The sequence below is a fragment of the Lutra lutra genome, chromosome 4 (assembly GCF_902655055.1).
Source record: "Lutra lutra chromosome 4, mLutLut1.2, whole genome shotgun sequence".
NCBI classification, from domain to species: Eukaryota; Metazoa; Chordata; class Mammalia; order Carnivora; family Mustelidae; genus Lutra; species Lutra lutra.
In genome coordinates, this window is record NC_062281.1 from 35,747,834 (window position 1) to 35,771,347 (window position 23,514).

Sequence of the window (23,514 nt, forward strand, 5' to 3'; positions counted from 1 at the left end):
TTGGTTTTGGGGTGACATTAAAATTTCATGAAGAGGTTACAGGAATTTTGGATTGAACAGATTGAGATTCTTTTACCCTTCCCTGGTAATTAATTAATACTTTCTACAAAACAAACACTGTATCTCTTTACGTTTAGGTGCTACTTTGAATGATAAGGATGAGGACTCTCTTCCTGCAGAAACGGGTCAAAACCATCCATTTTTCCGACGCTCAGACTCCATGACGTTCCTTGGATGTATACCCCCAAATCCATTTGAAGTGCCTCTGGCTGAAGCTATCCCCTTGGCCGATCAGCCACATCTGTTGCAGGTGAGTTAGATAAACTAGTCTTACAAGTTTTTTTTTTAAGTGACTCTATTTTTTTTTTAAATGTTCAGTATAACTAGAATATTTCTGTTAAAATTGCAGCCAAACGCTAGAAAGGAGGATCTTTTTGGCCGTCCAAGTCAGGGTCTTTATTCTTCATCTGCCAGTAGTGGGAAATGTTTAATGGAGGTTACAGTGGATAGAAACTGCCTTGAGGTAAGATAGTAAAAATCTTCACAATATAATATTTGTGAACGAGAACTTGTCCCAGTATCTCGAGTTTTGGAAATGCATTATTCCAGAATATTGTATTGCCTCAAATAATGGAAATACCAGAAGTTCCTGCCTTATGACATAATTCCATATTATTTCATAACACCGTCAGTGTTACCATCCTGCTTTGAGACTAACTTGTTTTAGGTCAGTGACTTCATCTGTGAAATGGCAGTTTCATTATGTGTTTGGTCTGTTTCACAGAGTTGAATGATGTAATGCTGCTGGAAATTAAATCTTTATATGTGTAATGCATATGTATATATATCGTATATATGAATATCTGTCATACTGGCTTCAAACTTTTCTTTTTGGCTGTAGAATATGAATAAATAAAGTAGAATTATTCAACAGGTCATTATTAATATCTACTAGGTGCGGTCTCAGTCTTTTATAACCATGTTGGATAGAAAGCATTTTTATCCTGATTTTACGGGTAAAAAATTGAGGCTTGCAGAGATGACATTTCTTGTCATTTCTTGTGGGAATGTCTGTTGTTACACAACTAGTTAGATAGTAGATCTAGTTTTTAGATAAAAGCCTTATTTGAGAGCCTAAAATTACACAGTCTGTACTATTTCTCAAATAAAAACATAACAAGGGGCGCCTGGGTGGCTCAGTGGGTTAGGCCTCTGCCTTCGACTCCGTTCATGATCTCAGGGTCCTGGGATCGAGCCCCACATCGGGCTCTCTGCTCACCAGGGAGCCTGCTTCCTCCTCTCTCTATCTCTGCCTGCCTCTCTGCCTACTTGTGATCTGTCAAATAAATGAATAATATCTTTAAAAAAAAAAACATAACAAACATTTTTAAGAGCAGAATTTTCTATATTATCTGAGTGATAAAAGAATGCAATCCTGCAAATACTGAAAATACATAGGACAATAAAGTAACCACTGGTATTATAAAGAATCCTTGAAAAGTTCTCAGGCTGCTATGGTAAATGCGCAGTGGTGCAGTGTCGTTGGTGGTCAGCAAGGGCAATCAGAGAAAAGAAACAGGCTGCGTCTTTGCTGTTGAAGCGCTAGAAAGGAATTACTTAACTTCTATGTAATTTCTGTGGAGTTGTAGTACGTTCTTGAAAAGGAAATCTAGTCAGTTTTTTTTCTAATGCCTAACTTTTATATGTAAAAATTCATAGGTTCTCCCAACTAAAATGTCTTATGCTGCCAATTTGAAAAATGTAATGAACATGCAAAATCGACAAAAAAAGGAAGGGGAAGAACAGAATGTGGTGCCAGAAGAAGCTGAAAGTTCAAAACCAGGGCCATCTGCTCACGATCTTGCAGCACAATTGAAAAGCAGTTTACTAGCAGAAATAGGACTGACTGAAAGTGAAGGCCCACCTCTTACATCTTTCAGGTATTTGCTAAGTGGAGATCGTTTTCCTGTTACATTACTTTATGGGTATTATAATTCTTGGGAGAATTTTTATTTAGGGATTTTATAATTTTATTTCATTTGTATGTAAATAATAGAATTAAATGCTATCTTATTTCTGTGTGTTCCTGATTTATAATCAGATATTTAAATATTTGCGCTTTCTGGATTTTGGGGGTGACTATATAGTCATTGATTGTCATTCTAATTTTCTCTTCACATTACTGAGGAAATTCTAAGGCTCTGTTTTTTTTTTTTTAAATGTTCAGTACTGAGTTAAAGTGTGTCCATGTCAAATTGCCAGTTACAGTTGTGTTACCAGCAGCTCAACAAAGGAAAACCCTGTGAATGACTATAAAGTTTAAAGATTTGTGACTCTCATACTTGCTTGGGCTCCTATGCCAGGTTCACAGTTGGTTATTATCTTGTAAGAAAGAGGTGGCTTCTTTGATTTCCCAATAAAAATTGCTAGTGTACACTGTGGCTCAGTATGACTAATCTCAAATGATTTGTTGAGTACAAATGGTTTATAGAATATCAAACAATTATTTTTGCTTAGAAAACTATATACTATTTTATATACACAATCCAACAACCATAAAAGGCAAGGAAGAAATGTGGACTGGGGGTGGGGGGCAAGCTTTTTGGAGACAATATGGCCTGAGCTGAGATGGTTAGACTATGTAGAAGCAAACCACTGAAGGAGAGAAGAATTGGAGGTAAGGAGATAAAGTAGAAAGCTGTTACTCTAGTTCAGGCTAGTGGTAAAGGGGCTGAAAAAGAATACTGCCTTTGGGTATGGATAGGAAATTTTGGAAAGAGAAGCTTATGAAGGACTTAATCACTCTGGAGGAACAGGGGAAAGACACATTAAAATTTGTTTCAAGTTTGTGCCATAGGGAAATAGGTGGTACTACTGAAAAAAAAGCAAGAGGCAGTGTCATTGAAGTGAAGAGGCCTTATTCCGTTTTCCTGTGTTGAGTTGGACATGTATGTCATTGACATGGATATATTTAACACAGTGGAAATTCTGGTCTGTTGTGAAAATCTGAACTGGAGAGGGATCTAGAAGGTACCCAAATGGAGAGGCATGATGGACTTTAGGGAGAAGAGGTAAAATTGAAGATGAAGGTAGGCAGTTGGGAGATGTATCCTTATATAAAGGACAGAAGGAATAATGGAATAAAAATGAGAAGTTCTGTGAGGAATGAGTAGTTACAGAAATATTCTGTTAGAGAGGATGTGGTTTGAAAAGACCAAGAAAATGACTGTCATTGACCCAAAATCAGGGAATCTTTATAGTTGGCTTAATTACTTCCCACTCTCCCCTTAAACCTCTTGCAGGCCACAGTGTAGCTTCATGGGAATGGTTATTTCCCACGATATGCTGTTAGGACGTTGGCGCCTTTCTTTGGAACTATTTGGCAGGGTTTTCATGGAAGATGTTGGAGCAGAACCTGGATCAGTATGTATTTTGAGCACTTTTAATTCTGTTCTGCTTCATAAGAATTTATGTCAGAGAATAATTTTGTCATGCCTTTTTTTTTTTTTTAAAGATCCTAACTGAATTGGGTGGTTTTGAGGTAAAAGAATCAAAATTCCGTAGAGAAATGGAAAAACTGAGGAACCAACAGTCAAGAGATTTATCACTAGAGGTAAAGGTATTTAGATTTTCTCATACTATACATATAGTGTGCCATTTATATGAAGTTTAAAAACAAAAAATCTTGTTTAGGGATATGTTTTGTATAATTAAAAACTTAATAAATGTTAATCACCATGTTTAGAGTAGTGGTTATCTCTGGCAGTTGGTTTCCTAACATCTTCTCTTGATCAGTGAGTATTTTGTTTTTGTTTTTGTTTTTTAAACATTTTTGATGTCCTTTATTCCATTAAGGTTATTGTATTCCGTTGATGCTCAGATTGTTTCTTTGGCTAGTGGGAGTCCTGAGTCCTCTTTGGCTCTTTGGTCCTTTTGACAGGACTCCAACAATCTTTCATAACTTCTTTACTTTTTGGTATGTCTCATCTTGTGTATTTCTTGTCACAGATCTTAAATCAACCATTTCTTCAAGAACCCTTGGTTCCTTTTAGTAGGAAAGTATTTTGAGATTATAATCTGGACTGTAGGGTTGCTCATTGCCTACTAAGTCGGTCATGGTTTCTAGGTCTTTTCAATGGATAGAGCCAGGAAATTTTCCTTTAAGAAAAAGAGAAATGATACTAAGTATATACTTGATATTTCCAATTCCAATTTAAGATTTAGGATCACATAATTGTTTTATTTCCACCTCTTAGTCTTTACCTCCCTTCTTCCAAACCATACATCCCAACTTCCCAACAACACTAAGAAAATTACTTTTGCTTTTACTCACAGCATATACACAGCAGTCTTAGAATCACAACATCAACATTACCACCCCAAAATGATTATTGAAAATAGCTTAAGATTTATTTGCGTTATTTGGCCTTCCAATTAGAGATATAGTCACATTGCTTCAAGTCACCTGAAACAATTTTTGTGTGGTTTTGCTACTAATCTGCATACAATCAGGGCCTTCTGTTTAATTTTGCTTTTAACTTTTAGGGATTGCTTTCTCACCTTTTCTTGGTTTGGTTTTGTCATTGATGTAAAAACATCTACAATAATGCAAGGCCAACCCTAGAGAAGAAGTTATATTTAGGGAAATCTGGTTTCTTGTCATTAATGTAAAATATCTACAGTAGTGCAAGGACAACTCTACAGAAGAAGTTACATTTAGGGAAATCTGGTTTCTATTTCTGTCTTTTTTACCATGTGCCCACCTTTCCCCTCCAGGCTTTTTTTTTTTTTTTTTTTATTAAATTGTCTTCCTTTTTAAAAAAAAACTGTAATCATGCATGTGTGTGTATGTATTCATTACCCATCTCTCTCCCCTACTCCTGACCCCCGAGTGTGCTCTACATTTTACTCCATCTTGCTTTTCCCAGTTAACAGTATATCCCAGAGGTAAAGCCATTGCTGTGTAGAGCAGTGTTCACCTTCCTTTTACAGCTGCTTTGTCTTAGTAATGCATTTTATGGTTGTATCACAGGTTTTTTGGTGGTGGTGTTGTGGGTTTTCGTTTTTGTTTTTTTTGGTTAAAGATTTTATTTATTTGAGAGAGAAACCGAGATCGTGACAGAGGGCAAAGGTGGGGAGGAGAGGGAGAAGCAGGCTCCCTGCTGAGCAGGGTACCTAATGTGGTGCTTATTCCTAGGACCCTGGGATCATGGCCTGAGCGGAACTCAGACGCTTAACCAACTGAGCCACCCAGGCACCCCACCAATCTCCTACTGATAGACATTTGGGTTTATTTCTAATCTTTTGCAGTTATGAATAGTGGTGTGTGTTTTTCTTTTTGGCTAGTATGTGTGTCTTTGAGATGGATTCTTAGACATAGAAAGGCATGTGTATATATAATTTTGGCAAATATTTCTGCATGGTGGTTCTGTACTTTTTTGCACTTGCAAAATTAATATGAGATGCCTCTGTAGTCGTGCCAGCAATTTGTCAGATGTTTAGATTTTTGCCAATCTATAGGTAAGAAATGGTGTTCCGTGTAGTTTGAATTTGCATTTCTTTTATTATGAGCAAAGTTAAAGATTGTTTCATATATTTATTACTTTTCTATGAACTGTTATATCTTGCCCATTTTATTCTGTTGTTTTTTTCCTCAATTTTTTAAGGTTCTTTAGAAGCACGTTATTTTATAGTGCTTTGAATATATAGCTTTGTAACAGAAGACACTCACCAATCATTTTCCCAGCTCATCATTTTTCTTTTACTCGTCGTTTTCTGTCACGAAAGAAATATATCTGTGTTTTCTAGTATATGCTGGTTTTTTTTGTGTTTGATTTTAAAACACACTTTTTATTTACTTGGAATTATCTTGGTATATTCCAAAATTGAACAAATGGCTGTTTTCCAACAGACTTACTAAGAAAATGTTAGATTGAGTTGCATTCCATTATCCGGATTTAATGCAAGACATTTTTAAATGCTTTAGAATGTTTTTTATTTGGGACTGGGGGTGGCTCAGTCTATTAAGCGTCCAAATTGTGATTTTGGCACAGGTCATGATCTCAGAGTCGTGAGATTTGAGCCCTGTGCAATACTGAGCCCAGTGCAGAGCCTGCTTAAGATGGTCTGTCTCCATCTGCACCCGCCCACACCCCCATGTTCACTTCCCTTTTCTCTCTCTCTCAAAAAAAAAAAAAAAAAAAAACCGTTTTAAATTTGGAATATAAGCCCCCGAGAACCCCGATTATTTTGTAGTTAAACTCTCAACGAGAAACTAAAACTACAGTTTCATATTTTATATATAGAAAAATTTCAAGGCGGTTTCTAATACTGACTTTACTACTTTTTGGTGCATTTTAATAGGTTGATCGGGATAGAGATCTTCTCATTCAGCAGACCATGAGGCAGCTAAACAATCACTTTGGTCGAAGATGTGCTACCACACCAATGGCTGTACACAGAGTAAAAGTCACATTTAAGGATGAGCCAGGAGAGGGCAGTGGTGTAGCACGAAGTTTTTATACAGCCATTGCACAAGCATTTTTGTCAAACGAAAAACTGCCAAATTTAGATTGTATCCAAAATGCTAACAAAGGCACTCATACAAGTAAGTGTACTCTACAGATAACAAGCATAATAAAAATTATTTCAATGGATGAAATTGGTAAAGGGGATTGAGAGGAGAAAACAGATTCTTATTAAAACAACTATAATCACAGTTGTAAGTATTTATAATGGGAGAACTTTTAGTGTCCATTCGCATTTTTATACAATTTTTTTCTAGATTAATGATTTAATCTTGTTTAAACTAATCAACAGTCCATCGCTGCTCTTTTACTGCCCCACTTATTTTCATAAATGTGACTGCAGTAGTGAGTTTCTCATCTCAGTTGTTACATGTTTGGGGAGTGGGAAGTTGTAAGCTCTACAATAATAGAAAAAAATCAGTGAGCACATTACAGATTTCCACCACCCTGTATTTAATTAGCACAGATGGTTAAGAAAATACTGTTCTCTAGAGCAGCGCTATTCAGAGTACAATTTGCAGAGTTGCTACCAGTCCCCAGTGAAATAAGGAGCTCGTAAGCAAATGTAGATTGGTTGACTGTATTACTAACTTCACTATATAATTTAGCAAGACTTTGTTTTTTTGGTAATAAGATTTTCTTTTTAACATCCTGGCTCAAGTTGTACCTCCTTGAGGACCAGTACTTAGGGATTAGGATTCTTAGCTAATTTTCAAATTAAGAAAAAAATCTGTGAAAATTACAAATGCCTTTAAGTAGGTTGTAATTAGGGATTCATGCAGGAATTGTCATCGTGTAGGTAGATAATTCAGGCGGAGGGAATTACTAAGAAAATCCTTTATTTTATCTAGGCTTTATTGATACTGAATTGAGGTTCTGTAAACTGCCATCATAGAGGCTGAATGAGCTCCAAGAAGGATTGAGGATGAAAAGATGTGCGGAGTACTCCAGCCTTTCATCATTAGTTTTACCATTTGACTTTCCGTAGTCTTATAATAAAAAGAAATTGGCATATGTGAATGAGGGAACCTGGGAAGTTGTAGCATTTCAGAATAAACTTTTCTGCACTCTCTTTAGGAAACCATACTTTGGCTTATTATGCTCAACATTTTGAAAATAGTAATAGCTAATGTTTTAGGTGTCTATAAATGCTTAATGCCCAAAACTAAGAATAAAGAAAATAGATAGGACTCTAATCACATAAGAAGTCTCATCATTATTTATGGTGAAACTAACAGCCCCAGTTACTACATGTTATTTCACAATTGTGACACAATTCATGACTGAGTGAATACTTATTATGCCAGGTACATTCTATACAGTTAACCCCCAACCTTCAAACCAGAGGGAGAATCAGAGAAAGGCATTAACACAAATGCTAAGAGAGATAACCTTCACCTGTTAAGTTCTTATATATTGTCTTCTGTCCTCCTATTGATTTTCAGAGTTAAAGTAGTTGGATTTACATGTATCTAAAAAAAATGTGTTTCCCATTTTCTTCCAGGTTTAATGCAGAGATTAAGGAACAGAGGAGAGAGGGATCGGGAAAGGGAGAGAGAAAGGGAAATGCGAAGAAGTAGTGGCTTGCGAGCAGGTTCTCGGAGAGATCGAGATAGGTGAGATCATTTTGTATTTTTTACTAAATACCACCTACCACCATTTTGAATGAAATTGGGAGGAAGGCGTATAATAGGAGGGTCTCAATTATGTACTATTTTTTAGAAAAAGTTTTAACATTTGGGTAAATGAATAGTAACTGTACTATTATTAAAATATTTTGCTTTTAAAACCCTGAATATCATTCTTTCCCCAATTTGTCTTAAAATTTTATTTGTGGAAATTGTGTTATATTTAAACCTCTTAATTTTTCTCCTGTTAGGGTGGGTGGCATTTTACTTTGGACTAAAATTTCTAGGAAGTGTGGGTGAATTTTTGATTTCTGGTATTTTATGGGCTTGCTCCCTTAGAATCTAATCTTAGGATCAAATTGAACTATGCATATGCAAAGTTACAGATTTTGAAGTAACAACATCTAGAAAATCTTTATTTCCCAACCATCATCCATTAGGCATTCCACCACCTTAATCCCATAACTGGAGCTACCTATATGTTCTGGTTTTTCATCTTTGTTACCAGTGGTACTGATGTTTTTTGCAGACAAGGGAAATAAGATATAATAGCTTTGTTCTTCTTACAGAGACTTCAGAAGGCAGCTTTCCATTGATACTAGGCCCTTCCGACCAGCCTCTGAAGGGAATCCTAGTGATGATCCTGACCCTCTGCCGGCACATCGTCAGGCGCTCGGAGAGAGACTTTATCCTCGTGTACAAGCAATGCAGCCAGTATGTATGCTGCACTTAGCTTCCTCATAACTGACTCTGCCATTTTTGTTTTTTGAATTAAAGTTGGCGTTGTAAAAATGTTAGCTACTTTCAAGTCATGTGCTTGAGGACTATAGTAAAAAGAAAGCTTAAGAGGGAAAGCAGCAAAATTTGCTGGAGGGTAGCTTGAAGGAGTTTTGTTTTTTCTACCGGTGCTAAGTTGGCATTCTACCTAATAAGTTCCTTGTGTGCTTAAGTAATTATCTGTGCATTTAATTTGTACCTTTATTTGGACAAATTGTTATTTTGAAGCAGACTTTTTAATCTGTTAAATTGTAGCTAGGACATACTGCAAATAATTACGTTATTGCTGTTAAGTATTGCCAGATTTTTACATTGAATGTTCTGTCAAAGGTTTTTTTCCTATATTATGAAACAAACTAGTTGTGTTTGTTTTCCTTTATACATGACTTACATGTATGTTACAGCAAGAGAAAATAAAACAGAAAACCAGCTATAGTTCTTTCAGTAAATCCTTAGCCTTAATTATAGTCATCTTTCTTCTCCCTCTTTCGCTTCTTTCCTCCCATTCTTTTCTTCTACCCTACATGAAAGAAAGGTTTCTGGCTCTCTGAGGGGGATAAATGGAAACTGAGTATTTGTATGTTTATTCATAGATAGCAGAAATCTTAAAAGGCTTGTCATACAAATTTTAAACTAGCTTTTACAAGACTTTGAAAGTTCTCTATAATTAAGCTTCCAGTTTAATAAAATACCTTAGCTAGTTCAGAAATTTTTTTCGTTTTCCAAGTGTCTTACATTTTCTTCTTCTTTTGAGGGTGGGGGTGGCTAAAAGATTGTTGATTTAGACAAGAGGTTTCAGAGAGTAAGGGCAACTAACTTTGTTTGTTGTTTACAGGCATTTGCAAGTAAAATCACTGGCATGCTGTTGGAATTATCCCCAGCTCAGCTGCTTCTCCTTCTAGCAAGTGAAGATTCTCTGAGGGCAAGAGTGGATGAAGCCATGGAACTCATTATAGCACATGGACGGTAATGTATATAATTGGGAAGGCATTTCAGTTTAAATATCAACTATTTTATTTTTAGGATGTAGGTGCTACCATATCTTAAAATTTATACTATGGAGTACACAACTTCAAATGGCTTAAAATCCGTGAGTGAGACAGTTGAGTTTTGCATGTATTAAAAAGTTAGAATTTTAGCAGTGACTTAGGTTCTAAAAATCTTTTATATACCTGATATTTAGAAATAACTTATAAAAAGTACAACCCAAATTCTCTACCAGAATACCCCTAATGGCAGAGGCCAGAAATCTCAAGGAACTGGGGTGTAGTCCCTGAGTTCTTGCCATAAGCATGAAGTTTCTTTTAGAGCTCCTGACCTATCTTAAAAAGTCATGCAAATTTTTGCTTTCTGTTGTGTAATATACTTGTATTAATATAAAACTTAAAAATATCTAATAGTTAAATTACTCTTTTTCCAAGGTGACAAAAGTGACATCAGGAAGATAGGCCAAACTTATTCTGTGCCTTCTCTCCTGACGCTACTCTTACACGCAGTTTGAGGCTTTTTAGATGCAGATTTCTGTTCTTCCCAGTCATGATCTTGCACAGGAACTTAGATTGGATATAGTCATAGAAATGGATAAATGGGTAGGCTAAAGCGCTGGAATGTAACAGCCACTTACCTGTTTCGTAGCCTTTGAACATCCAAGCCAAAAGACTATTGCTAGAGGTTTACTTTCTTTGTTGGTAATTACTGTTTTTCTTTTCTGGGCTTTTATGTACTATTTCTTCATTCCTTTGCCCTGTCTCTGGATGTAATCAGCACCGATAGAGCTCAGCCCATTATAGAAAAGGTTACAAGGAATGTACATTTTGAAAAAAGATCTTTATATGTAAGGATTGCTAATTTAGTAGTACTTTCTGTTGAATGCAAATAATGTGTAATTTTGATTCCTTTCAGCTGGCTATGTAAAGTGAACTGTGAATTTGTATTGTAGAATAATTGAACACACTAAAGAATTTGATTCCTGTTGCGATTGCTTTCTGAACATTTTCTGTTCTTTTATAATGCTACCTGTGAGTTTAAGCTTCAGTACCCCTATAAAGCTGCATTATTTTGTCGTAAATCAGGTAGCCCTTAGCTTATTATCTTGAATCACACATATAGCACCTAATTTTTTTTGTTACATAGTATTGACTTCTCTGTTCCTATAATTGCACTGACTAGTACATGTCTTGGATATTTTTTAAAGCCTTTAATAAATGTACTTATAAATCTTTATGAATTCAAATGCATGTTTCTCTACACTAAATTCTAGAAGTCTCAATTATCTGGAATGTAAAAGGTTTTTGATTTGTTTTTAGGGAAAATGGAGCTGATAGTATCCTGGATCTTGGATTATTAGACTCCTCAGAAAAGGTACAGGTAAGAGATGTTCTGTACATGAGCTAATAAACAGCACTTGGAACTCCAATTTAGCACAGCCTGAATTAAGCTTTAATTTTAGAGATGTCATGAATTTCTTAGTGCTTAACTCAAGGAAGAAGTGGGTGCAAAGATGCAGAGAAAATGAGACCTGTGGAGAGGCAGTAAGGAAGGCTTTTTTAGTTCCCCAAACACTTCAGTGCCAGCCATGGTGGAGCAGACCCAATATAATCTTACCTCTTTCACTGATTACAACGAAAAACTGAACAAAATGTGAGAGGAACCGCCTGACTATTCTGAAAAGTAGATAGTAGCACACAGATGAAAGAAGGCGGTCAAATTGATTAACAGCTAGTATGGCATTGTTTTAGGGTAGAGGGTAAAGCTGATCTCTTTAACTCCGGTCTTAGTTGGAAAATAGAGAAGGCTTTGAGAACTGAGCTGTAGTATTGTCCAGGTCCCACACTTTCTATGGTGCATATGCAGGGCAGACCCAAAAAATAAAAGGCTTTGAAAATCTGTTTTTGGAACCATTGTGCACAGATGGTGACACTTCCAATCTGAATCTAACCAGAGTGATTGCCTGCTAAACCCCAAAACATCAACATTCTCCCTATCATTTTAACAAGACTCAGAGTTCACAACTTAATATTCAAAAGGCCAGGATACACTCCAAAATTACTCAATATACAAAGAACCAGACAAGACCCACCAGTTCTCTTGGGAAAAGAACCAGTAGATGCTAACTTTAAGATGATGTACTTGTTGGAATTATCAAAGACTTTATCTCATATTCTAGGAGATGGGGGTATCTTTATCTGATAGAATATGAGATAAAGTTAAGCACTAGTGAACTGAATGAAAGAGGTTCATAGCAGAGAAATAGAAACTGTAAAAGAGAACCAAGGGAAAAGCTTAGAATTAGAAGTACAACATCTAGGGATGCCTGGGTGGCTCAGCTTTTGGCTTAGGTCATGGTCCCAGAGTCTTGGGATCAACTCCTGCACTGGGCTCCCTGCTCAGCGGGGAGCCTGCTTCCCCTGCTGCACGTGCTCTCTCTCTCAAATAAGTAAATAAAATCTTTAAGAAAAATGTTTAAAAAGTACAACTTTACTAAAAGAAAAAAATTCAGTAGATAGGTCAATAGCTCAATGAAGAGGATAGGAAAGTGTCAGTTTGAAGACAAAAATTATCTAAAGAACAGAGAGAAGATTTTGAACAAGGGAACAATTTCAGGAATCTGTGGGACCATAATGAAAGATCAGACATCCTTGTCATAGAAAGCACTTGGATGAAGAGGAGAGGCTACTGCAGGAGAATATTTGAAGAAATAGCAGTCGCGAGAACTTCCCACATTTGGTACCAAGATTTATAGATTCAAGGTGGTCACTGAACCCTAAATAGGAAAACTATGTCTATATGCATTATAATTGAACTGCTGTAAAACTAAGCAAAGAACAGTGCTTTACGTATAGAGAAAGTGTGATTTGAAAGACAGTGGATTTCTCATCAGAAAGGTATGAGCCAGAAGACAATGGTTCATCATTCTTATATCCAGCAAAAGTATCTTTAAGGAATTAAGGTGAAAGAAGCTACCAGTTTCATCAGTGATTTTAAATGGACAGAGAATTTAAAGATTTAATAGGCATGAGCTTTATATAAGTACCACAGTTCTGAAAAGATGAATTAAAAAATTTACATTTAAATGTAAACATTGCTTTACCTACCTGACTGCCCTTTGAGTGATTTGTTTTTATTTTTTTATTTTTTTTTATTTTTATTTTTTTTAAAAGATTTTATTTATTTATTTGACAGAGATCACAAGTAGACGGAGAAGCAGGCAGAGAGAGAGAGAGAGAGAGAGAGAGAGAGGGAAGCAGGCTCCCCGCTGAGCAGAGAGCCCGATGCGGGCCTCAATCCCAGGACCCTGAGATCATGACCTGAGCCGAAGGCAGCGGCTCAACCCACTGAGCCACCCAGGCGCCCAGTGATTTGTTTTTAAAATCAGCCTTGGGGTGTGCCTGGGTGACTCGGTTGGTAAAGTGTCCAACTCATGATTTTGGCTCAGGTCATGGTCTCGGGTCCTGAGGTTGAGCCCTGCATCAGGCTTCACACTCAGTGCAAACTCTGCTTGTCCCTGTCTCTCCCTACCCCCCTTGCATGCACGTGTGCTCTCTCTCAAATAAATAAAAGCTTAAAAAAAACAAAAAACAAAACTTGGGACTTAACCTGATACTCTATTATTAGGAAAACCGAAAGCGTCATGGCTCTAGTCGAAGTGTTGTAGATATGGATTTAGACGATACAGACGATGGTGACGATAATGCCCCTTTGTTTTACCAACCTGGAAAAAGAGGATTTTATACTCCAAGGCCTGGCAAAAACACAGAAGCAAGGTTGAATTGTTTCAGAAACATTGGCAGGTAAAATAACGCTAATCTTAAATTTTTTAACAATTTCAGTTTGAGATTTTCTAAAATAATCGTTTTTAAAATGTGTATATGTTCTTCATACTGATTAGAAATGAGGCTGTAGAATTCTCAAAATACTGTGTGTATATGTATGTATGTATGTGTGGGGTTATATGTGTTTTAGAATTATTTTCAAATTTAAATATATTTCCCTGTTTTTATTTTTAGGATTCTTGGACTATGTCTGTTACAGAATGAACTATGTCCTATTACATTGAATAGACATGTAATTAAAGTGTTGCTTGGTAGGAAAGTAAGTGATTTTAATGAACCTAACTGCTTTTACAATTGCAAAAATTTCCTTTTATAGCCATTATAAAGCATTTTCAAACATTTAATGACATGGGAAAAAAAAACCCTCAATACATGCAGGAATGGGTGACACTGGTGGGTTTGGGGGTGTCTGACAGACCTGGATCTTGATGCAGACAAATCCCCTCACACCTATGGCATATTTTCCCATTTGCAAAATGGTAAAACTGTAGTGCCTGGTAAGTGCTTAATAGATTTTAACTATTATTATTTGTTCAAACAGGTGGTAGAAGTAGAAGTAGTATTTTATTGAAAAGAGTGTTGTTGGCTTCAAAAATATATGTAAGATGTGCAGGAGGGAGAGGGGACAAAAGAATGTGAGAAAATACAGCATAGCATGCTTGATATTTATCTCTGAGTGGTAGAATTAGCATAATTTCTTTATTGCTTCGAAGTCTGACTGCCTGCACATTCTTTTTATATGGGGAGGGGGGAGACCACATCCTTTAAAATTTATGTATAACACTAATTATGCAACTTCTGATTTAAAACACAACTGCCAGTGTTCCTAAATGTATTAAAAAGAAATTACTTGACACAGAACAATGAAATATTGTAGTCTTTGCCAGCAATTTATATCATGCGAATGATACGAATTAACGTTGTTCAAACCCACAGATGAATAGTTTTCTATTCATAAATGTGTGTGTACATTTGTATGCATGTACACATGTAATGATGTAAACTCTGACCCTATTGAGTTCTTAAAATATTCCAGCAAAAATGTTCTTGTGCAAAGAAGAACTGGATTTAAAGCTTAGCCACAGCTCAGAAATGTTGATGCATTGAGCCTTTTTAACACGGTTTGGGGAGAAGATGGAATCAAATAGACTTAAGTTTAACCCAATGATAGGACCTTCAATAAGTTACTGAATTCCTTTGAGCATCAGATTCATCATCTAGAATAATCTATATTTTTTTTATTATAATCAAGACTAAATAGGATGTATATACTAAGGACCCGCTGCTCAGCATAATCACTGTTTAATAAAAAGTGCAGGTTTTTGCAAATTATTTTGGAACTTAAATTCCTCCACTATTGGCTTTAAATTTTTTTCAAAATATAGCTTACTGTATTTTGAAAGTTAATTATCAGAGTCAAAGATTAACATTTTACCTCTTCAAATCAATTATATTTAGTGGAATATTCTTTATATCTTCAAATTAAATAAAATTCAGTAAAGATATTTCATAATTATTTCATATGATTACTTTCTTAGGTCAATTGGCATGATTTTGCTTTTTTTGATCCTGTGATGTATGAGAGTTTACGGCAACTTATCCTCGCTTCTCAGAGTTCAGATGCTGATGCTGTTTTCTCTGCAATGGATTTGGCATTTGCAATTGACTTGTGTAAAGAAGAGGGTGGAGGACAGGTAAAGCAAATATATAATTTTCTGATTCTGGCAAGATACTTTGGTTAGTTTGTTTTGCTTCTATAGAAACAGTTTAGATGGGGACAGAACAAGAGACACACAAAAACATACAGAGAAAAACCACAGTACATATTTGGACAGGTACCCAGAGATGGAGAGTTAATGAGACAGACTGAAAGGTAGAAGAGTTTTTTGTACTTTTTTTTTTTTTTTTTGCATCTCTTAGATACTTGTCAGATACAGAATTATCTTACTTTTTTTTTTTTTTTTAAGTTTTAGAGACATTGGAGGGTAGGCAGAGGGAGAGGGAGAAACTATTAAATAGACTCTGCACACTAAGTGTAGAGCCAGACGTAGAGCCAGACACAGGGCTCGATCTGACTACCCTGAGATCACTTTTAAATAGCAATGCTAAATTTTTTTACAGGTTGAACTTATTCCTAATGGTGTAAATATACCAGTGACTCCCCAGAATGTGTATGAGTATGTGCGGAAATATGCAGAACATAGAATGTTGGTAGTTGCAGAACAGCCATTACACGTGAGTACTTTCTAGAAAGTGTTCTTTGATCTGACGAGGCTCTTTGTGTCTTCATGTGTCTTCATGTCTTCATGTTCAAAGTATATTCAGCTTGCCTACCAAAGGTTAAAACTTTTTAAACCAAATTAATTTATGTACAATGTAAATTATACCTGACTCCAGACCAAGCACTCTTTTTTCAGTAAAACTATTTGGAAAAACCACGTAATCATCCGAAAGTCAATTTGGTGAGTAAAGTTCAGAAAGGATTCTTGTGGAACTGAAATGACTACTGCTTTGGGGTCCTGTGACCACCCATGTCTAGGTGACCCAACTAGAAGGATTCCAAGGCAATTATAGTCATGGCTTATTATAGCAAAAAGACTCAGCAAAGGAAAAAGTACATGAGCCAAGTCTGGAGGAATGTAGGTGCAGCCTTCTGAAGTTCTCTCAGGCTGTGGGCTGTCACAAAGAACATACTTCTTTCCTTTAGCAGTGAATTATAGAAAGACATGTACAGTGTTTGTGCTTAGAGAAGCCTGCTTAAGAGTTTCAGCCTAGGTTTTCCTTTTTCTTTTTCTTTTTCCCCGGAGGCCAGTCCTGTAAGCATTTTCTTCCTATGCATACAGCCACGATTACTGAAATTCAGACTCTTAGAGGAAATTCATCATAAATCACACTGTTCGCACAAATAGTCTAGGCAAGCTAATGCAGCAGGGTTCACTGCTCCACACATTCAGAATAGCTGTATCAGTAAAGTTTCCAGATGCCAGCCAAGGATCCTAGTGAGGGCTTCTAAAGGGCAGCATCAGGCCTGCTGTGTTTGTCAAAAAGAGAGAGTATGCAGAGGGCGAAGCAGGCTCCCCACTGAGCAAGAAGTCCATTGGCGGGGACTCCAACCCAGGACCCTGGGATCATGACCTAAGCCAAAGGCAAATACTCAACCGACTGAGCCACCCAGGTGTCCCTTGTCAAGTGTTCTAATTCCTGTGCTGCGAGTAATTGTGCAGGTTCTGAAGTCATACTGTCAGGATTCAAGTCATAGCTATAATACTCTTTAACGTTATATGACATTAGCAAACTGCTTAAGTGCTTTGTGCCTTGGCTCCCTTCTTTGCAAAATGAGGATAGAATTAAATGCATTAATAATGTAAGGTGCTTAGAACAGTTCTTGGCACATTGTAATTTCTCAGTAAGGTTCTAGATTTCAGGGATGTGACAGGATAGCATGTCTGACACTTTGAAGATATTTTAATGACTAGCCTCTTATTAACATAATTAAATTATGGTCAGTTAAATCCTGTAAAACAATACTATTTCATTTTCGAACCTGTAGCCTGTTCATGCTGCCTTTTCCCCCCCCTCTGCCTCTTTTGAATCTATTAAATTCAAAATACAGAATTTAATTTTTCTTTCTGGCTTAAAATGAGAACTAGTATTCTTAGTCTAAAATTAGATATTGGGATTTAACAGTAATGCTACATGGAAAATAAAGTACCGAGACTAATAAAAAGGTAATTTTTAAAATATTCTATAGGCAATGAGGAAAGGTCTACTGGATGTGCTTCCAAAAAATTCATTAGAGGATTTAACAGCAGAAGATTTTAGGCTTTTGGTAAATGGCTGTGGTGAAGTTAATGTGCAGATGTTGATCAGTTTCACCTCTTTCAATGATGAATCAGGTATGAAATTTTTTGAATGTTTAAGGAATAAAATAGATGTATTTATGGGGCTTAGAAGTGCTATGTTACTCAGATGTTTAAAAGTTTTTTGGCTACATTTTTAAGATACATTTGGACTAGCCTTAGCATTAGGTTATTCTTAATTCTTTTACTTTTTCTAGGTTTTAAAGAATATATGGTTTAGTATAAATACAAGTAAAAAGTCTTTGTGGTGAGCAACTACATAAAAGAATTTTTATGTAGTAAGAAAAAATAACCCATGTGACAATTCTATTGGTGTTTCCCAATTAATTTCTCTTAGACTTTCTAATTAAAGAATTTGACTGTATGGTGTTTGCTTTGTAGAACCGGCCCCAAAGCTCACTTACAAAGATGTAACAACACACAAACACACGGAGAATCTAGAGAGAATAACAACAGGTAGTGATAATCCTCCTAGAATAACATTTATCTTCAGGGCCTGATTTGTTGCATCTCTGTTTTCAAAGTCCTAAGAATAGAATTTTAGCTGTGACTGTACAATAAAACACAGGAAGCTCCAAGAAAGTCCTTATGAGAGGATTCCAGGTATAGGTCATAATTACTGTGTACATGAAGGTACCAGTTTTTCCCCTTTTACATTTTTCAGAGTTATTTGGATAAATTCTCTTGTTTTTTCTTTGTGCTCGGCAACGTATAGATTCATTGTATAATAGTTTTTGTGCTACTGTTGTTTTTTTTTTTTTAAGATTTTATTTATTTATTTGACAGAGATCATAAGGAGGCAGAGAGAGAGAGAGAGGAGGAAGCAGGCTCCCTGCTGAGCAGAGAGCCCGATGTGGGGCTCGATCCCAGGACCCTGGGATCATGACCTGAGCCAAAGGCAGAGGCTGTAACCCAATGAGCCTCCCAGGCGCCCCTGTGCTACTTTATTTAATACAGTTTTCAGTACTTGTAAGATAAGAATTTGTCTCATTTACAAACCAAAAACCTAAGAGGGGAAAATAAATATCTAAAGCCCCTCCAAATTTGATCCTCAGATAAGCAGCATCAGCATCATCTAGAAGATTTTTAGGAATGCAGAATCTCCATTCCTTTCCTTTCTCCCCATAGACCTAGTAGATGAGCATCTGCATTTTAGAAAGATCCCCCAAGTGATTTGTAAACTCATTAAAATTTTGAAGCCCCGGTTTTAGTTCATGAGAAGAATCATGAATTACAATGGGATTAAAGCTATGTGATTATCATTTTTGAGGCTGGTAGTCCATTTTTCTTGGTCATCTTAAGTCAGGATTGACTAATGAATAGGTTTTACATTATGCAAATGGTCCTAATTCTCTCTATTAGGAATTAGACCTCTGATCCTAGATAACATTTCAATTTTAAGCTATTTTTATAAGAAGCAGTATTTTAAAATAACAATGGACACAGTATACTGGATTTATACTCTTCGTTCTTAGGAGAAAATGCTGAGAAGCTCTTGCAATTCAAGCGTTGGTTCTGGTCAATAGTAGAGAAGATGAGCATGACCGAACGACAAGATCTTGTAAGTCAAAAATTCCACGAAGTTTGTAGAAGAAATGAAATTTTATAATGCTGTGTATGATAGCCTTTTAAGTTTGCAAACAGTGGTTGATCATTTTAATTTTAGCTAAGGAAATCAGAAATATAAGGCAGTTTTAGTTTTTCTACTCTAGAACTGAAAACCTGAAGTATTAATAAAGCCTGTAAACAGAGTAAAACGCATTTAGCTATTGCTATACTGTCTTTAGTCCTGGAAGATAATACCAGTTAATTGTTGAGACAGGTTTCATTTTTCCCTATAAATGCTTATATATGCTGGCTGCACCTTTCATATATCCTTAATCCTTTTGGCCAGTGGCAAGTCTTTGCAAAATTTTTGAATAGTATCTTGATTGCTTTGTGTGTACTAGGAATAGCATAGCTTGTTATATGTGGGTATTACATCTATGATTTCAATCTTATCTACTAATTAGAATCATAAACTAGATAATATAAACTTTAGTCACTGTGAAAAGTTTACCAGGTCAGTGGAATCTATATCCAGCCTTGAGTATAAAACTAAATCAACCTGTCCATTAGTCTTGAAAGGCATTCTTAACCTGGAAAATCCTAGATATCCTTTCTACTCCTATTCCTTAATGGTTCCCTGAAAAATTTTTCCTGTCAAAGCAGCCTTAGTTCTCAGTAACTAAAACCAGACTACTTGTGGAATATATAAAAATGATCCAATTTCTAGAAATATCCTCCAGTTTTATTTGAGAGGGAAAATAGTTCTGTGGGAAAACATGAAATTTGGGAGTTTCCCCTTTACCTTTAATTGAGTTACTAACTTATTTTTGGGAGGGGGGATTCTGCATTTAGGACTCTCTAATTTTTACATGGTCCCAGGAGCCTTCCAGTATTTCTGTTCTGTAGGGAGACAGTTCTATTGCTAATCCTATCAGTTGGTTCTATTCTTGGTTTTAGCCACTGTGGTAATTTCCACTGAGGTCATTCCGTAGGTAGATTCCATATACTTGGTTCCATGCAGCTTTCCCAGTCTTACGGATCCTGGAGTCTCTGCCAGTGCTAATACTATATCTATCCTTTTTGGTTTCATTGTTAGGGTTTTACCACCTGTGGTCAGTTTTTGATTCAGGTACCTTGTTTCTTTAAGAAAGGGACCATATCGGTTCTGTATGACGTACCAAAAACAAATGATTGGCTAGAAATTCGAAGGTTTTAATGGACTATTTTTAATCCCCTAGTTGTAATGTTCTGTTTTTAAACCAGTAAATTCTCAGTTCTATCAATCAAGTTAAATTTCACTGCAGTTTCTGCCTTCTACTGGAAGATAAATTTGCTATTCAGTTTTTGAAATGAAAGAAAGAAGATCTCCCTTTGGAAAGGGCCTCAGAATTTCCTATGGACAGCTTTAATTTGTGAAAGTCACTTCTCTCTTTGTAGGGCTTAAGTAGTATATCAGGGGGTCTTTTCCCTCTCCTCTTTTGCGAAGAGTGCTTCACAGTTGTTGGTTTTATCCTGATGTGTCTGAGGAGAAGAGCTGAAGGACATAAGAATAGTCTGAATAGTCATTCAGAGCGTACTGAAAATTATAGGGTATTTGGGGCTTCTGGGTAAGACTACATAAGTTTATTCCCCTCCTAGTTACAGTTTACTGGTAAAAGTTCTGAAAAGTCTTCTACTATATTTCTCTTCTTCCAACTTTTGGGATGTCCAGCAGTGGTAGTTATATCTACCCTGGCTAACCATACTCCTCTTTGGAGAAACACTTTGTTTGTTCTTTATGTGTAAAATGAGTGGATTGGACCAGCTTTATCTTTAGAGCATCTTTTTTTTTTTTTTTTAAGATATTTATTTATTTGACAGACAGAGACTACAAGTAGGCAGAGAGGCAGTCAGAGAGAGGAGGAAGCAGGCTCCCAGCTGAGCAGAGAGCCCGATGCGGGGCTCGATCCCAGGATGCTGGGATCATGACCTGAGCCGAAGGCAGAGGCTTTATTTAACCCACTGAGTCACCCAGGCGCCCCTCTTTAGAGCATCTTTTATAAAATTCTTTGAAGAGACACTTAGCAGGGATTCTTTTTCTGCTTCCTCCTATGGAAGTTAGAGATTTTGCATAAAACAATTCTTCAGGAAAGCAGATTACAGTCAACCCTTGAACGATGTGAGGGTTAAGGGCACCAGCTTACTATGTAGTTGCAAATCTGAGTATGACTTTTGACTCCCCCAAAAACTTTACTAATAGCCTGCTATTGACCAGAAGCCTATCAGTAACAAGAGTCCATTACACATATTTTATATATGTATTATTTCTAACTGTATTCTTAAAGTACACTAAAAAAAGTTAAGAAAACCATAAGGAAAATATATTTATAGTACTGTATGTGGTGATTTATTAAAAAAATTTTGCATGTGGGGCACCTGTATGCAACTCCTGATCTTGGGATTGTGACTTTGAGCCCCACATTGGGTGTAGGGATTACTTAAAAAAAAAAAAAAAAAAAAAATCCACATGTAAGTATACTCATGTAGTTCTAACCCATGTCGTTTAAGGGTCAACTGTACTTCATTTAGGTTTTCTAGTCACTTTGGGATATTGGCTATATTTGTATTTTTAGTTGTGCATTTTGGAATGCATTAGATTTAAAAAGCCTTACCTTTAAGAAATAGGAACTGGGCAATGTAAGAATGTAATGTGTGTATGTATGTATAGATCAGTGAGGAATGATAAAAAGTACAGAAGTTAACATATATCTTATTTACATGATGTCACACAAAATAGATGTGTAGTAAAACTCATTGTTAATAGGCTTATTGCTTGGATTTTATGTATAATAGATACTCCCCAACACTTTAATAAAATTATTCCTGAATCACAATATAGCACTGAAAATATGCTGGTAGATAAAATGCAAAACAACTTTTTTGATAATCTGTGTGAATTTTATTTTTTTTAAATTTTTTTAAAAAGATTTTTATTAGAGAGAGAGATCACAAGTAGGCAGAGAGAGAGGGGGAAGCAGGCTCCCCACTGAGCAGAGAGCCCGATGTGGGGCTCGATCCCAGGACCCTGAGACCATGACCTGAGCTAAAGGCAGAGGCTTAACCCACTGAGCCACCCAGGTGCCCCAATAATCTGTTTGAATTTTAAACCTTTTTTAAGAGATTTTGTGCCCTGTTTCCCCTAAAAGATACTTTAAAAGCCACTGGAAAGGCCCAAGAGAAACTGAGGCCCTTGAAACAGTCACTTTGCTATATACCTGACACTTCTTACTTTTCTGACCCTGAACCTTTTCAGTATAAGAAATAAATTTAAAACCCAGTACGAAATAATATCCCTTCTTCAGGTTTTAACATAAGAATGGGGCTCTCTGTATATATTGCCAGAATTAATGTTAATCTGTTAAAAGCCAAAATTGTAATTCTCATATTCCTGTTTAGGTTTACTTTTGGACCTCTAGCCCATCATTACCAGCCAGTGAAGAAGGATTCCAGCCTATGCCCTCAATCACAATAAGACCACCAGATGACCAACATCTTCCTACTGCAAACACTTGTATTTCTCGACTTTACGTCCCACTCTATTCCTCTAAACAGATTCTCAAACAGAAGTTACTACTCGCCATTAAGACCAAGAATTTTGGTTTTGTGTAGAGTATAAAAAGTGTGTATTGCTGTGTAATATTACTAGCTAATTTTGTAGATTTTTTTCCATTTGTCTATAAAAGTTTATGGAAGTTAATGCTGTCACACCCCCCTGGTGGTACCTTAAAGAGATTAAATGCAAACATTCCTTGCTGAGTTTGTAGCTTAAAAGGCCTGAGGAGCACTAGCAACATTTGACTAATGGTTTGCTAGTCGACAACTTCTGGGTCTAACCCCAGCCAAAGATGACAGCAGAACAACATAATTTACACTGTGATTTATCTTTTTGCTGAGGGGAAAAATGTAAAATGTTCTGAAAATTCACTGCTGCCTTTGTGGAAAGTGTTTCAGCAAAGGTTCTTGTATAGAGGGAATAGGGAATTTCAAAATAAAAAATTAAGTATGTTCTGTGTTTTCATTTTAACTTTTTTTATGGTGTTTAATTTGTGGTTGGCTGCAATTGTGTATCATGTATATGGAACTTGTAAAAAGTTCTGGACATTCAGATCTTAGAGATGAAATCACTTTTACCTATGAAAACCACTTATTGCGGTTTATTTTAGCTGCATTGAGCTCTAGGATATTAAATGATATCACTAATATTTTGCATGTAATTTGTTCATTTGAGTAAGGGCACTTTTTTGTACATATGATGGGGCCAATGCACAGTACTTTATCACAATCAGTTTTTTTTTCTTTGTAT

At 36.2% G+C, this 23,514-nt stretch overlaps 1 protein-coding gene across 6 annotated transcripts in view; it reads left to right on the plus strand.

Moving 5' to 3' along the window:
- UBR5 (ubiquitin protein ligase E3 component n-recognin 5) overlaps positions 1-23,216 on the plus strand; it is a 138,461-nt gene extending 115,245 nt beyond the window's left edge. For 3 of the 6 annotated variants that reach the window (XM_047728548.1, XM_047728554.1, XM_047728552.1), the window contains exons 43-59: positions 138-310; positions 410-523; positions 1,720-1,940; positions 3,303-3,423; positions 3,515-3,619; positions 6,364-6,607; positions 8,032-8,143; positions 8,725-8,869; positions 9,768-9,898; positions 11,239-11,299; positions 13,547-13,722; positions 13,939-14,023; positions 15,303-15,458; positions 15,886-15,999; positions 17,516-17,660; positions 19,100-19,185; positions 22,608-23,216. In XM_047728548.1, coding sequence (XP_047584504.1) covers positions 138-310; positions 410-523; positions 1,720-1,940; positions 3,303-3,423; positions 3,515-3,619; positions 6,364-6,607; positions 8,032-8,143; positions 8,725-8,869; positions 9,768-9,898; positions 11,239-11,299; positions 13,547-13,722; positions 13,939-14,023; positions 15,303-15,458; positions 15,886-15,999; positions 17,516-17,660; positions 19,100-19,185; positions 22,608-22,820 — 2,402 coding nt within the window. In that variant the 3' untranslated portion in view covers positions 22,821-23,216. The remainder of the gene's footprint in view (positions 1-137; positions 311-409; positions 524-1,719; positions 1,941-3,302; positions 3,424-3,514; positions 3,620-6,363; positions 6,608-8,031; positions 8,144-8,724; positions 8,870-9,767; positions 9,899-11,238; positions 11,300-13,546; positions 13,723-13,938; positions 14,024-15,302; positions 15,459-15,885; positions 16,000-17,515; positions 17,661-19,099; positions 19,186-22,607) is intronic. The other 3 variants (XM_047728549.1, XM_047728553.1, XM_047728550.1) reach the window with 2 other exon arrangements.
- The last annotated feature ends 298 nt before the right edge of the window (positions 23,217-23,514 follow it).